Source organism: Corapipo altera, unplaced genomic scaffold (genome assembly GCF_003945725.1).
Source record: "Corapipo altera isolate COAL_440 unplaced genomic scaffold, ASM394572v1 61167, whole genome shotgun sequence".
In the NCBI taxonomy this organism is placed as follows: domain Eukaryota; kingdom Metazoa; phylum Chordata; class Aves; order Passeriformes; family Pipridae; genus Corapipo; species Corapipo altera.
The window spans coordinates 63135-77769 of NW_020884949.1; the positions used below are offsets into that span (position 1 = coordinate 63135).

Sequence of the window (14635 nt, forward strand, 5' to 3'; positions counted from 1 at the left end):
ATTATTATTATTATCTAGTTGCTAGATGCAATCAGAGTCTATCAGCATTCATTCTGGGAGTGATGTTCAAAGAGCACCTATCCTAGCTTAAATTCCAGACCAAGAATGAGGAAAGCACCTGTATGTATGAAAGTTGCAATAAAACTGTGGCTAATTATTTTGTGGTTTGTTTATGAAGAAAACTACAGTTCCAGCAATTTTCCTAGATTGTTCCTACTTGAGTTCCTGATATATTTTATTTAAAGACCCTCAAAACATACAGTCTTGCTACCTAACTTCCAGCAGAGCCATGGAGATTGTCTCCCAAGAGATGAACTGTGTTTGTGGCAAGACTCATTAGCAGGATCCTGGAGAAGATGCCAACATAATTGCCCTTCCATTTATTTTTCTTTATTCTCCTTTGCCAAAATGCATATATGATGTCTCCAGCATGTACCTTTTATTTTGAAAGGAAAAAGAATGAGTACATCCACATCTTACTGCCCTCCCTATGTGAACTCCCTCGCAGATATCTTCCTTCTCTTCACTGTTAAGCCTGAAAATGGCACCACTAAGTTTATGAATTCTCCGGTACTTATGGCTTGCAAAACTACAAACAAAGATTTCAGCAACAGATTGTCTTTTTCTGACTTTGCCTTTGAGCTAATGGGGTATTGCTATTCTCCAGCTGCAGTAAGCCCAATGGGACATCTGGTAGGCTAAAACAATTTCAGGCTGAACTGCACTCATGATGTGCTGGTGAAGTCCCTTGGGGGTCTCTGGCAATGGAGGAACAAAACCCCAGCATGGGCACACCTGCTCTTCTCTTCCTTCCCATGGAACTAACAGAAAGGAAATGGACACAAATGAAAGTTTGCTGCCTTCTCGAACTCACTGATTCAGAGTTGATGGGACAGTTCAGTGAGCAGCTGTCTACCAGAAAAGAAGGCATGATTCAGCAAATTGTAAACAGCTCACCTGGATCTAGAGATCTCACTAAGAACCTTGCAGATTTACAAAACCCTCTCTGTTCTCTATGTCCTCATGCAAAAGATGGGACTAAAAAACAAAGGTGGAAAGAGAGGCAAATTATTCTTCTTTGTATTGTGAGTGGTAGCCTTGGAAAAGGAGAATATTACTCTAATAAAAAAAAATTATCTCATATAGTCAACACTGCAGAAGGACCAGAAAACTGTAATAGTTAGCTTCAAAATTTTTCAGTGCACTGTAATAAAGTAATCTAATTTTCTATAATGATATACAGCACAGATTACAGTGAGCCTGTAGCTCTTTTTATGTGTTCATTAGAAGGTTAGTAATTCGCACGGAGCAATTTCATGACTGTCATGTCTTGCTGGAAATATCTGCGTGTCTGGAGATATCTGCTTGGCTTCTCTGCAGATGTGCTTATTAGATTCAGAGCAGAGAAACACTAATGGAGAGCAGATGGCAACTGGTTCTGCAGAAGAGAGAAAATGGATGCAAAGATCCTCCTTCCTCTTCTACTTCAGCCAGGAAGTGTAATTCTTATTTCCTGCCCTGCTGCCACAGTACAACTGGCATGCTGAAAAGGCTGAGGAAGGATAGAGGGAGGTGGTGCTGTGGTGTACTATGCCTAGCAATCAGCTGGGATTCCAAGATTCAGAAAATCAAGCAAATCTAGTGCCAAAAATTGAGCTGTTAACCATTTTTAAGTAATGTCTCTTAGCATATCCTTTTGCAATTTTCCTAATCTTGTCTAATTTGATGGGTGGGGGAATTACTATGCTTTGCAGGAATGCATACTAGCTTAGCTAATTTGGACAAAGAAATTTTTATAATGAACCATTTAAAGAAAAATAATATCTAAAATTTAAATGAAAAATAAATGTAAAAATTCAGTTTTAAAAAAATAGATCCCACTAAGTTCGTTGTTTTTCTCCAAAGGGTTCTTTTCTCTCCAGTATGTGTAAAATGACAGTTTTAACAAAACAAGAATGAAGGTGATGGCAGAAATGGGAGTTGTAGCTCCAAGACAGGGTTGTGGCTCAACAGACTCCTTCTGTCTTAATGTCTCCAGTAAAACTGAAAGCTTTCATATTATTAAGTGGCAAAAAATATTTGAGCAATTAAGAAAGCACAACAGGCATCAGGGTGCTACATGTGTTACAAAGCACAAGTTTCTTGACATAGTTCTGTTTCCTAAATTTTCATAGAAGAATTTAGATTAAAAAGTTCCAGTAGAGTAACTTCGATAAAAAACGCATCTAAACCTCCCAGATAATACTGAAACACTTCACTAAAGGAAACTCCCAAATTCACAGCAGAAATACATATGTTGTAAAAATAGACACATGTATGTCTCCTTGCTAACATAGTTACTTTTCCGAGTTGAGAAGCTCTAGTAAAGACAACTGGATCATCCTTGTGAAGAGGGGTTATGCAAGTGCCAAAGCATTTGCTCTATTGGCAGATAGCTCAAACCACCCTGGCAGCACTGAGGATGTTTGTGATTGAAGCACGGGGTTGCAACCACTCCAAGAACAGCAAAATTTGGATGAGCTAATTCTAGTATAGCTGAGGTCATCAGGAATGACAGAGGAGAAAGTTTGATCATTGGGTATGATAGGTGTCCTTGCTAATAATCAACTAATTTTTTAATGTTGTTAATGTTAAAAATGTTAATGTTGTTAATGTTAAAAAGCTCTTCAGTGTTAATGCATTATTCTTTTCCTGAAGAAACTTCAGCTTTTCACTGTAGCTAGTCAGTTACAGTATTCTTTTCACTTCAGGTGCATTTTTGTGTCAGCAAGTACCAAGCCTCTGATTTTCCACGCTGAGGAAAAATAATACTTTCAAAATTCTGTATATTGCTAGTTTGTTCTCTGGAAATGTAGATGTATGGTGGCAGTTCAAAACAAAACAGTTTTGGAAATATAAATAACCCCAAAGTGGAATTGAGGTATATTGATTATATAAAATTTTTGGACAAAAGAAAGAAAATCCATCTGATAATTTCCACTGATCTTCATCAGCTAGCTGAGGCAGGGAAGGATTAAAAAAAAACAACCAAAAACGTAGAGGGCAATCTCCACTTACAGATAGGGTGTCCATTACAGCCACTGCCTGATTCTTTCTGCTTAGCATGGGTGCATTGGCATGTATGGTCTATGGAAGGGAGCCAATGCTGTATGTGAAATTCTGGACACTTGACAGGGGACATCAAAAAGGCCATGATGAGAAAGACGCAGGCAAATTTGTCTCTGTATGTATTTATGGAATTCTGAGGACTGAAAGGTGATATGAGCACAGTTGTCTCTAAATTAGAGTCATTATGATGCATTTTGTCTTGTTAATACATCCAGAATTTACACATGTTTTGATTACTGTAAATTCTTTAAGACTCTGAATCCAGGCTTTTACAATATGTTGCCCAAGGTAACAGTCCTCACAGCAATATTTGGAAACACAAGGGGAAAATAAATTGTTGTATTATGTTTGTGCACACACATTTGTGTGTGTGTGTGTGTGGGCACACATGTGTGTCTGTAAGCTGCCACAAACAGGATGTGGTAATGCGACTTCTGTTGTTCTAATTATTTGATTTATTAAGCAGGTAAAGTAGTCTTTCAAACCAAACCAAACCAAACCAAATCAAACTAAACCAAACCAAACCAAACCAAAACAAACCCTTCCTACTTATTTATACAATTATATAGTACAACTGCAGTAAATTAAATACTGCTTCTATGATTTTAAACACATTTCCTATTGTGAGAATCCACAAAAATGCAAATGAAAATAATACATTGTATTAGCACACATACCTGCATCAAATAGTGCAGGTTTTAAAACTGAGACATATGCATAAAAGCATAGTGTATTTCATACACTTTAAGTGTTGTCTCAAGGTGACATATTACTTATTTTTGTATTTACATTTTGTGATGCTGTAATTAAATCAAAGAGGTTAGGTGAGAGGTTAGGTGTCTGTCATCAAAATATACACAAACTCAAAAAACTAGCATCAGCAGTGTGGTCTGTCTCTCATGCATGGTGGGCCATTTAACTGTCATATAGCGATATATCCAATAAGAAGTTATTTCCAAGGAGGTGTTTTCATTTAAACTGTTGTCTGATCTGCTGAGCGATTTACAGCTTGGTTGCCTGGTAAGGGATCTGCTCATTGGCAGGGCTGTGGTAAGCTGTCAGTTCTCCCTGTGAACGATGGTTTTTCCTCATCACTGACAAAATGAAAAATACAGCCCCAGTGGAGTAGTTTTCTGATAAAGGTGCTGAAGAGCTGCACGAGGCTGTCTGTTTTTAAAGCTCTCGACTATGTTTATGAGAGCACACGCTGACTTCATGTAGTGGGAATTACTGAATATTTTAGCTGTGGACAGAGGAAAGAAAGATGTATTTATGGAAAGAAGACCATGACCTAACACTTAGTAGTCACTGTGGAAAAAATAATGTCTTTGAATATAGTGAAAGTTTATTTAATGTTTGTCAATATATGGCTGTGAGTACCAATCGTCTTTGCCTAATTTGATTTTTTTGGATGATTTTTTTCCCTCCCTTGAAAATACATATTTTTTAGGGACTCAGGAAAAAGAGATTGATATTGTTTAGTTACTCAACACACAAGTTGCTATGCCTTTGAAGAAGGACTTGGAAAGGTGATTGTAGGGGAGAGAAGGAGTTTGGAAAAGTATATATTTTAAAGTATAAGATGCTTCTTTCAAACTCTTATAGGCATATGAATAACTGTATAGTTAGTAAAAAAAAATATTCTGGCAACTTGGGCTTCAAGAGCAGCATTTAGTTTAAATGCATTCCAGTTTTACTCTGCTCCATCCAAGAGGATTTGTACATAGGAACACTTTCAGTTTCTTTGTAGGCATTTCATGCTTTTCAGAGGTCACTTAATATACTATATATCATTGGACAATGAAGATGCCACATAACACAGTGACCAAAGAAAACCACCATAACCTCCCTAAACATAGTTACTGATTATTCTGTAGAATTATTTAATGGAAAGGTGTTATAGGACACACTGCCACTCTCCTCCCCTACTTGACTTCAGTTCTGTTCAGCTGTCACTGGCAGAAGAAACCACTAAAACCTGTGCTCTCAGAAAAAATACCCTTTCCTTTTTCAGTCTTTTATCTAGTCCCATGTACAGAAATATCCCTTCTCAAGTATGCTACCCTTGAGGTCCTACTTACATAATGTGCAAGGCTGTAATCTGCCCATGCTTTGGGAGAATATTCAAGCTGTTGAGGTCAGTTGCAGACTCAATCTCCTTCCTTGATCCGTATATTTAAAGGATAATGGATTTTCATTCCTTGCTGCTGCCGTAACACTTTTAATCCTGGACACATTGGCAAAGGTATTTGATATCTCCTTCCTGCCACTATTCCTTTCAGGGTTTCTGTCCTGCCCTTCTAATGGATCTTCGTAATTCAAGATGATTGAAATTAACATTATAAGGAGCAGGGGAAAGTTGCACTACTCCTTTTTTATATTTCTGCTGAGGAAGATGGCTACAATGTACCACACAACAGAGAATGAGGAACTGTTTCAACAAAGCAGAATCCGGCACAGGGATAAGGACTATTTTACAGGTTTGGAAGTAAACCAACAACACAAAAAGTAGCTTTGACAACAGTTGCAGGTATGGACAAATAGAAATAACAGCATAAATCCACACATATGTAAGAGCCTACAATTATACTAACAGAAGCACTATTAGTCAGGCATCTAAAACCACAGAGAAAGCAAGACAACTTGCTAATTGTGCCTTGTATGCAAAAAGTTCATATTTGGAGCATACAAACAGGACATTCTTTACTGGCAGGGAAAGGAGAAGGCTCTGACTGAAAGCTCATGCAAAGCAGAGATATGATCTAGCTACAGAAAAGCAATAATAACATTATTTTCAACCTACCGTCCATTGGACTCTTACCTTTTTGACGTCCCTGACTAGATGATGTAGAGTGTTGGATGGTCCATGTCTCTGCAAAGAACAAATGAAGGAAAAAAAAATATTTTTGCATTGTCCAAAACCCCCAAAAATGTAAATATAAATGTAAATCTTTCTCACCTTAGTAGTTTAGAAATCAGGGAGCTGAGAACACTTCAATTGTACAGTGTTATCAATTAAAAAAAAATCAATCAAAAGATTCAATTTCATCTGAATTCTCTTTTGTACAAAACCCTTCCATAAGAAACCCCCAGTATTGCCATACTGGATGAAAATTAAGGCCCTATATACCAGATTAGGCTCCTGGTTTAGACAGAGTAGGAGCACAGCACAACATGCACAACCTCTGGGAAAGAATGGAAGGAAAACAGCTGCTCTAGTGTCAGCCTTCTCGCACTCAGGACCTCTACTCCCACTGTAGGTGGCTCACAGAGATCCTGAGCCTGACATTGCATCTAGGCTGTCTCATTTGAAAGCCACTAAGTGCATGGACAGTCTGTGAAATTGTCCAATCTTTTTCTGACTCCACCTGACATTGCAAAATTATATCTTATTATTATAACTTATATCTTACTTTATTTTCTGCTTTGGTTTTGACTGTTGAAGATCTTTTAAGAGACTTTTATGAGACATCTTCTTGTAGCTGATGCTGGATGAGACCACTGCTTATGTGCAGAATTGATGTTTCCATATATACATTGCTCTGCATCTGTCAACACTTAATTTTATGTAACCCCATGTCTAAGCATGATGAGACTTTCCTTATGCTGCTTCAGATTTTTCCTCTATGAGTGAATCTAAATCATCTGCAAACATTATTGTCTCTTCAGTAGTTACCATTTTTCAGATCATATCTAAACAGATTTTTCTGAACCCATACCATCAGGAGTCATATACATCACTGAATAAGTCCTAACTTACCAGTTACAATCTTGCAGCCAGTGACACCTGCCTAGGTCTGTCCTACTGGAATTACAGTGGCAGGGAATCAACTGGTACTGTGTAGGGTTTAATCTATGCCCTACAAAATCTGTACAGTTGATTAAGTGGGCATGTTACATTATTTGAGAGACAAAGCTAAGTGATAATGGGAACTTATGGGAAATTCTTGCCTTGTGCATCATCATGTCATTATAAAACAAGTGGGAGCTAGAACAATGAACATAGAGAGAGAAAATTTGCCTTAGGTTGGCCCTACCGTATTGTACAGTTCCTCTAGCCGGGAGATGGTGAGAAAACGATGCATGCTTACTCCATTTTCTATGAGTAATTTCACAAAATCCACTCTGTCCAACACCAGTGCATCCAGCATTGCTTGCTCAAGGGAGCCCACCTGCAAAGCAAGTGATTAACTGAAGCAGTTCCTCAGCACAGCAGGCCTGTATCCAGCTGGTTCAGTCACCCTGGCACAAGCAAGGAACACTGACAAAATTCTGAGGGTTGCTTTGTTACACTTAAAATGGGATAACCACTGTTTTAGTCTATAAAGGTTTCCCTGGCTCAGGGCTGCACTTCAAAAACGAATGTCAGAGTGCTAAGATGAAAATACTTTAGGAAAACCAGATTAGGATCAAGGAACTGGAGCTCAGAAAACTGGTGACCACACCTTCACTCTATGCACTGTCTCATTATTATCTTTATTTCTTGTTTTCCTGTCAAACATTTTGTTTATATTGGATATATTTGTTATGTATACATACACACCCTTTAATTCTGTCTTTACTAGTGTTTTCCTCTGTTTGTGGTGTGAAAACTCAGGGAAACTTGGACACTCAGGAAATGGAAATAGCTTCATAATTTGCATTTCTTTGAAGGGCCAAATGCAAGAGGTCTCCTTACAAAAAACCTCTTCTTTTTATTTCTCGTAGGTCAGAAGGTGTCAGAATGATGAGAAATTATCTCACGCTTCCAGCTTTTAGCTTGCAAAATGATTGCAGTTTGATGCATTTATGCAAATTTTTGCTGTAATGTGGTGATGAAGAGATAACAGTAGGGGCAGTTTAGTACCATTAAAATCCCTCCTATGTTTCGATGCATACTTATGTCCAATATGGAAGACAAGATAAATAGTTCTATTCACTCCATAACTGAAAATCAAGGATTTTTGAAACTAGCTTTAAGGGGCAGCAACTTTCAGAAGCTACATTTAAAGCAACGATATTTAAACAGAAGCTTTTCCTATTGTTATAATTTTCCGAGGGGAGTTGTAGATGCTCATGTAACGATAACATATGAAATTTTAATGACTATGATGAAATAAGTGCTACAGTAGTGAATATTCTGATAAAGGAGATAAAGGTAGAAATAGACTCCTTCTGGTTTTTTTTTTTGGATGACTTCTACCACTGTAAAAACTGCAGCACAGTTTGGGAGTTGACTACTACTGTGCCCCACGCAGAGGAGTATTTATTTACAGCACTATGACTCCTGTAGAGAAACTCTTCCCCTGTCTTCCCTGGGAATGGTGTTGGCCAGGGACCCTGCCACTGGAGCACAGATGTGAAGTAGGTAGATTGATGCAGAGCAGCAGTGGGCACAGAATTAACACCACATGAGGTCTGGGGCACAGCCCATCTGTGGTGACACTGCTGATCAGCTCCTGTGATCGATCTGACCTCCAACATTTATGCAGCCTATTTTTGGCATCAAATCATCCTAGAATTCAGTATTTGCATATAGAAACAAATTGGTGGAAAAGCAATGTTTTGTTTTTCTTTTAATTTATAGCCTAATACTGAAACATGGCTGTACACAGACATCAGTTTTTCTCACTTGTAGAATCATTGCTTGGTGGTATAAATCTGGTACTTCACGTTTTTTTCAAAGATATGGTTTCCCACTGTTAAGGTGTCGCTAGATGTCACCATTTCCTTGGACAAGAAAAAACACATTAACGACTCTGCAACTGTACCTGCCTTCAGCAGCTGTGAATGGGAACGGCGTGCTTGGCTGTATTTTAAATTGTATTAAAACCACCACTGCCAACAGAATGGATGTACCGTAGCACAGGGTTTAAAGTTTTTCCAGTAGAAGATGCTGTATATATGTATATGCTGTATATATGTATATACTGTACCGGCCACTGTTGCCCGTAAATAAAGATCTGACTGCGAGCGATGTCTACTCTGTTCCAGGCTAGTGCTAGGCTCAGCTGGTCGGGAGCAGATGCGTTAGCCCCTTTGTATACAGATAGGGGTGCAGGCAGGAGAGAAGGAGAAAAAAGAAACAAGACATTAGACTCATTATGCCGTGCCAATTTCTCTTTCGTCAAAAGTCTCACAATGTCCCTGGCATTTCTACAACTGATCTCATATTAAAACAAAACCAAACATTCCATTGTCCCTGTAATAAAATACTGGTTCTCAAATCTGAATCTATGGTTCTCAGGTTGTCTTGTAAACATTAATTATTCCCTCATATCCCACTTCAAAATACAGCAGATACAGGCGATATTGGAAGATGCAATTTGTGGTGGAGTGAAATGGTTTCCCTCCTACCAGATAGGAAGCAAGAGAACAAGTCAGGAGGGATGCTGACTGAGCTTCAGGAATACACACACACACACACGCGCGCGCGCACACACACACACACACATGTATGCACACAGGCACACACACACATATGCCTCTAGCAATTATAAGCAGATTTATCTTATACAGACACCACCAATTTCAGTAGTTGTGCATTTTTTTGCACATCTTATGCATTCCAACTTCATAAGAAGCATAGGAATTTCTCCTCTATCTCTTTGTACTGAGGGGTCTTGGTGGGAAAAAAATTCTGTTCACATATGTAATAATCATGTAAGAAAGCATTCTATAAAGCTGGTGTCAAGGTATAATATATCTAAATTAAATAAGAAACTCTGCAGATGATAAGATGGGTTTGGAGCTGTTTGTTTTAGGGAGGGAGGATATGTTTTTCCCTGTAGTTTTAATGGACACTCTGGGACATTCCTGCCCTGCTGTGCTTTTTTAATATTTCATGGTTCTCAGCTGATTTGTGCTTCAGTATTGCAGGGAGAACTGGTCTGAATGAACTGATCAACCAAACAAATAAAAGGTCCTCTGACTTTTAACTACATATATGCTTGCAGTTATGTTAGGGGATTGTATAAAGGCTTATTTTTTAAAGACCTCATACCTCCACTGGTTTTTTTGTCTTATTAATTCTTATACTGCTATCATAGAGTGAGGATAAATAAAAGCTTTTCATTACTTCAAAGCATTTCTGTCTCCATTTCAGTACTATTGAAAACCACACACTGTTTCAGTTGAAAGTGGACTCTGAAACTGGGGGCATGGAAAACATTAATCTAGCTGTTGGAATTCTCTGTGAAGACCTTAATGAAAACCTTCACGAAGCTTAGCCTATAGTTTAATTTCATAACTCTCAACTTTGAAGATGTTGCCAAGTACTTGTCAATATCTACAGCAAATGTTTGGGAGATGGCAGACTGTAGATCATCCAGATCACATTCATACAGAAATGAGCTCTGATAAAAAGGTAGGCAGTGCAGGAACAGAACAACTGAAATAAATGAAGAAGAAAAAAAAGTGAAAATATTTCTGTGACTTCTGTGAGTAAGAAGTAACAGGAAGGCCCCTTTGCATAAGACACAACTCATTGCTATATACTACAACACAGATAAAAGCTCTCACAGGAGACCTCATGGGTGATGCCAATGACATCTGAAACTTTTGGAGTTTCTTACACAAGCAACACACAACATTCAAGAACAGAAAATATTTACCTTTGGGAAGGGCAAAAATGTCTCTACAGATTTATTTATTAAAACAGAAAAAAATACCCACAGTGAGTATGATAGTATAGATAGTAGAAACTAACTGCAGAGAGCAGTTCTTCCCTGTTCTGAAGCAAAAAAATAGATCTCCTCATTGGATCTCCTCCTTTCCATCCATGTGCCTGTAGAAGAAGTGAGAGCTTCAGCAGAGGCTCAGGCAAGATCTCTGGTGAGCCACTGAGGAGGCACATGGGTGAACTCTAAAACCCAGGGGCAGTGATGGTGATCTCACAGCCTGACGTCATTTTGCACATGCGATGAGGGAGCTCCACTTCCTCATTTTCCTAAACTGACTGCAGCCTACAGTCTGGGTAGGCAGGGGTGCCACCTGGTTAGAAACCAGAATTCTGGATCAAGAGATGATCAGATGGTCTTGGGGAGAGAATTGGGCTACTTACACTGCCCTCACTTCAGCCAGAGGTCAAGCGAAATCACAGAGGCTTCAGGTGAACAATTTCTGAGCCTTAGCAGGGAGTCTTCTCCAGTTTGCGTCAAGTGACCCTTCCAATCCTGGGCCTTTCCGAGCTTTAGGAAAGATCCAGCTGCTGAATGAACACAGGGCCTTCTGGTGCCTCTGATCATACGAAGGAGCAACTGGCATGGGGTATGAGATAGTGCCTGCTCAGCAGTTCATCAGAATTGTTTTCTTTGAGCAGGCTCATTGCTCCAAATACTGAGCAGAGGGGAAAGCAAGCCATGGTCCAGCCTCTGCCCTTCCCATTTCCCTCAATGGTGCTTAAAGGTGACAGGTTTTCCTGTGGGTGCAAGTGCAGTCCCAGAGTTGAGGTTCTTCTCAGTGCTTGTTGCCATTATAGTTCATTACACTGTCTTGCAGAGCACTGCAGACATTTGACAGCTGATAGAAATGCATGGTTTCTCAGGGCGATTTTGTACTTCAGGTCCAAACCAGCTAGGGTGTAGGTAGGTCTGCATGCTGGGTCTCTGATGCATGTGGTGGATATGTGATTCTAGAGCAAAGTTTCTTCCTGGAAAGCCCTTGCATCCTTCTCCTCTTTCCTGTCTTCCCTGTGGGGTTTTCAGGTGAATGTGGATTACACTGACGTTACTTAAGAGGAGAAGGAAAATAAATGCTATAAAATTTTGTGCAGAGCAGCATATGGGCTGTGGAGGCCTTTTAATCGATTTTATTCTAAGATGGAACTGATGACCTTTGTCTCACATGAAGAAGAAAGTATTCAGGTTATTTTAGGTGAAATTCTACCTAGTATTAAGAAATATGAATAATTCCATTGATATAAGAAAAACTCCCCAGAAAAAAAGTGAGATGGGCTTTCTTAAGACACTGTCTCCTTTCAGCCATTTCCTTGATTGCATTCAGTGCCATAGTACACGAATTTGAGTCAGTAAGAAGAATCCAAAAAGTGATCTCTCCAAGGATGCATCTCACTCATGAGCATCACTGTAATGTACCCAAATCAAAGCCAAAGGATATTTGGGAAATAAAAAAATAAGGTGGAGTTAATAATCTATTGCATTGTATTATTTTAATTCCTGTAGCATACTTACTGCATCCAATAACGTTTTAGGCAAAATGACTAATGTCTCTGTAATATTTACTCACTATCCTGGTATCTGGCTGATTGTAAGATACGTTTCTCAAAAGAATGTTTTAAGACTATGACTAATGTCTGCAGTGTGACTCTTCCTCACTTCATCTGCTCCTAGAAGAATAGTTACATTTGGGATGCAATGCACTGATTTGGCAGTTTTTGGTATAGATATTGTGGGACAGCTGTTAGTTCATGGAGATGGTAACTTTTACTGAAAAGGTTTTATATACTTATTACCAGAGGCTTTTGTACACTGGGTAAGGCTTACTGTGACCAATGTAAATCTCTTAATGATTCTCTGGGAATAGCCTATCACCTTAGTGCTCAGGAATCCAGAAAGCTGAAATGACACAAAACTGATCTGCCCAGACAGACGTGGTTGTTGGACACTCATTTCCACAGTGCATCTAAGCATGTCAGTGTCCTCTTTGAATCAACTTCTAAAGAAAAGAATCAGATTAGGGAAAATAGCAATCCTAACAAACTTTCTGCTCTGTGTCTCAGCAGGCCCTAGCTGTCTTCCGTTTCAGCAGCTGTTTAGTGAAAAGGCTGGGTCTCCACTGCATTTTCTACAAAAATCTCCCTGGCATTTAGCAAATCAATTGACAATAACAAAGCTGATAGCACAAACAGCTGTAAGAGCAGTAACCAGATATCTGACCTAGCTCTGAAACCCGTTTGTGTCTGTGATTTCCTGGCTGGTAGACTATTGCACTTTCTTCCTGGACCATCTGATACTACACGATGCCTATTCAAGAGTTATGAATCTTGACTTATTCACAGGCTGGAAAAATATGCAGAGACATCAGATTTGCATTAGCCTGACATAGGCTATCTCAGAGGGTTACGCCAGAACAATGTTACTGTGCATATACCACACAGCACCTCTTACCCAGTGCTAACAATTACACTGGGAAGGCTTCTGGAGCACCATCTGAAACATGGCTGGTGCTAGTCTGCTCCAGACGTTGCAACAGCTTCGTGAACTGGGATCTTTCATGCCACTTCAAAACAAGTATTTTTTTAGAACATCTCCATATGCTGTCTTTAACTTCCCTGTCATAATGCCTTCTGCTTAGCTAGCAGCTGCAAAAGGACAAAATCCATTTACGATTTGAGTTCCAACTGTTCAAGTTAAGAGAGCACAAACAGTTAAACTGTATCAATAAATCTGCTTGCTACAAATTCATGCCATTGGAAACTTACTTCCCACATTTGCATTTCTCTCAAAATTAAAAAAAAAATAAAAATAGAGGAATTCACAAACCATATGCTGTTGTGACATCCATGCAATGTAAATTGATAACCACTTTGGATGCCGTTCTGTAGTTTATTGGAGATCATTCCCAAAAAGGATAGATTTGCTGACAAGATTAAACAAGTTACTCATGAAAACAAACAAAGAAACAACATGTGATGCAGGGTTTGGGGTTTGCCGAATATCCTGTCCAAGATAGTTCTTGAATTGGTAGTGTGACTGGTGTGGGTTTAAAAGAGACTAGCTAATCACAAATTTTACACAGCACGTAGGAATGGTACCTCGTGTTTCTCAGTCCTTGCCCCCTCTTCCCTGACCAAATCACTCACACCAGGGTCGGATGGGTAATTAGCTGGTATGCTCCTCTTGCTCTATCAAGAACTGCAAATTCCTCATCAGTGAGACTGAGAAGAAGTTACAAATAATCACTCAGTGGTTTCATACTTGGCTCTGCCCCCTTTTTTCACACACTGCTGGAGAGTAGAAAGAGATTAATTCTTAAATCTAAATTTAAGAATTTTAAGGTAACTCAGACCCAATACCCAAATCAGCCTACTTATTTATTTTACTTATTACAATTATTATTTTTTTTAATTATAGAGACATGCAAATGTGATAAGTAAGTTTCCAATGGCAAGAATCCAATGGTATGAAAATTCCAATGGTATGAAAAAAATATTTTACTTATTACAAATCAATAGACAAGTAGTTCAGCATTGCTACCTTAGACTTCCTGATTTGATCAAAAACCCAACTACCCATCAGCCTAATGGAGTATTTACAGAAGGTCAGTATTTCTTTCAAAGTGGGACAGAACCTTTGTACAGAGATGTGAATAACTGTGTGAATAAGGACAGTTGACTTGTCTGAGACAAGGGATCTCATCTTTGCACATACTGATTAAAAAAGGTTATCTGGACTTTTATGCCTTGTGATCAGAAGCCTCAGGCTAACCAGAGATGTCTGATAAATCCAATCTAATGAAAGGAGATGTCAAAATTACTTACACAGATCCAGGTACCTCCTGAGTTAAGAGAAGTTCCCTATTATGTCTT

The 14635-nt window shown here is 38.9% G+C and overlaps 1 protein-coding gene across 6 annotated transcripts in view; it reads right to left on the minus strand.

The window, feature by feature from the left end:
• Positions 1-14635, minus strand: part of TRPM3 (transient receptor potential cation channel subfamily M member 3) — a 415263-nt gene that overhangs the window by 54609 nt on the left and 346019 nt on the right. For all 6 annotated transcript variants that reach the window (XM_027662909.1, XM_027662907.1, XM_027662908.1 and 3 more), the window contains exons 10-12: positions 9024-9124; positions 7146-7280; positions 5930-5980 (exon numbers count right to left, since the gene is read on the minus strand). In XM_027662909.1, the coding sequence (XP_027518710.1) occupies positions 5930-5980; positions 7146-7280; positions 9024-9124 (287 nt within the window). The remainder of the gene's footprint in view (positions 1-5929; positions 5981-7145; positions 7281-9023; positions 9125-14635) is intronic.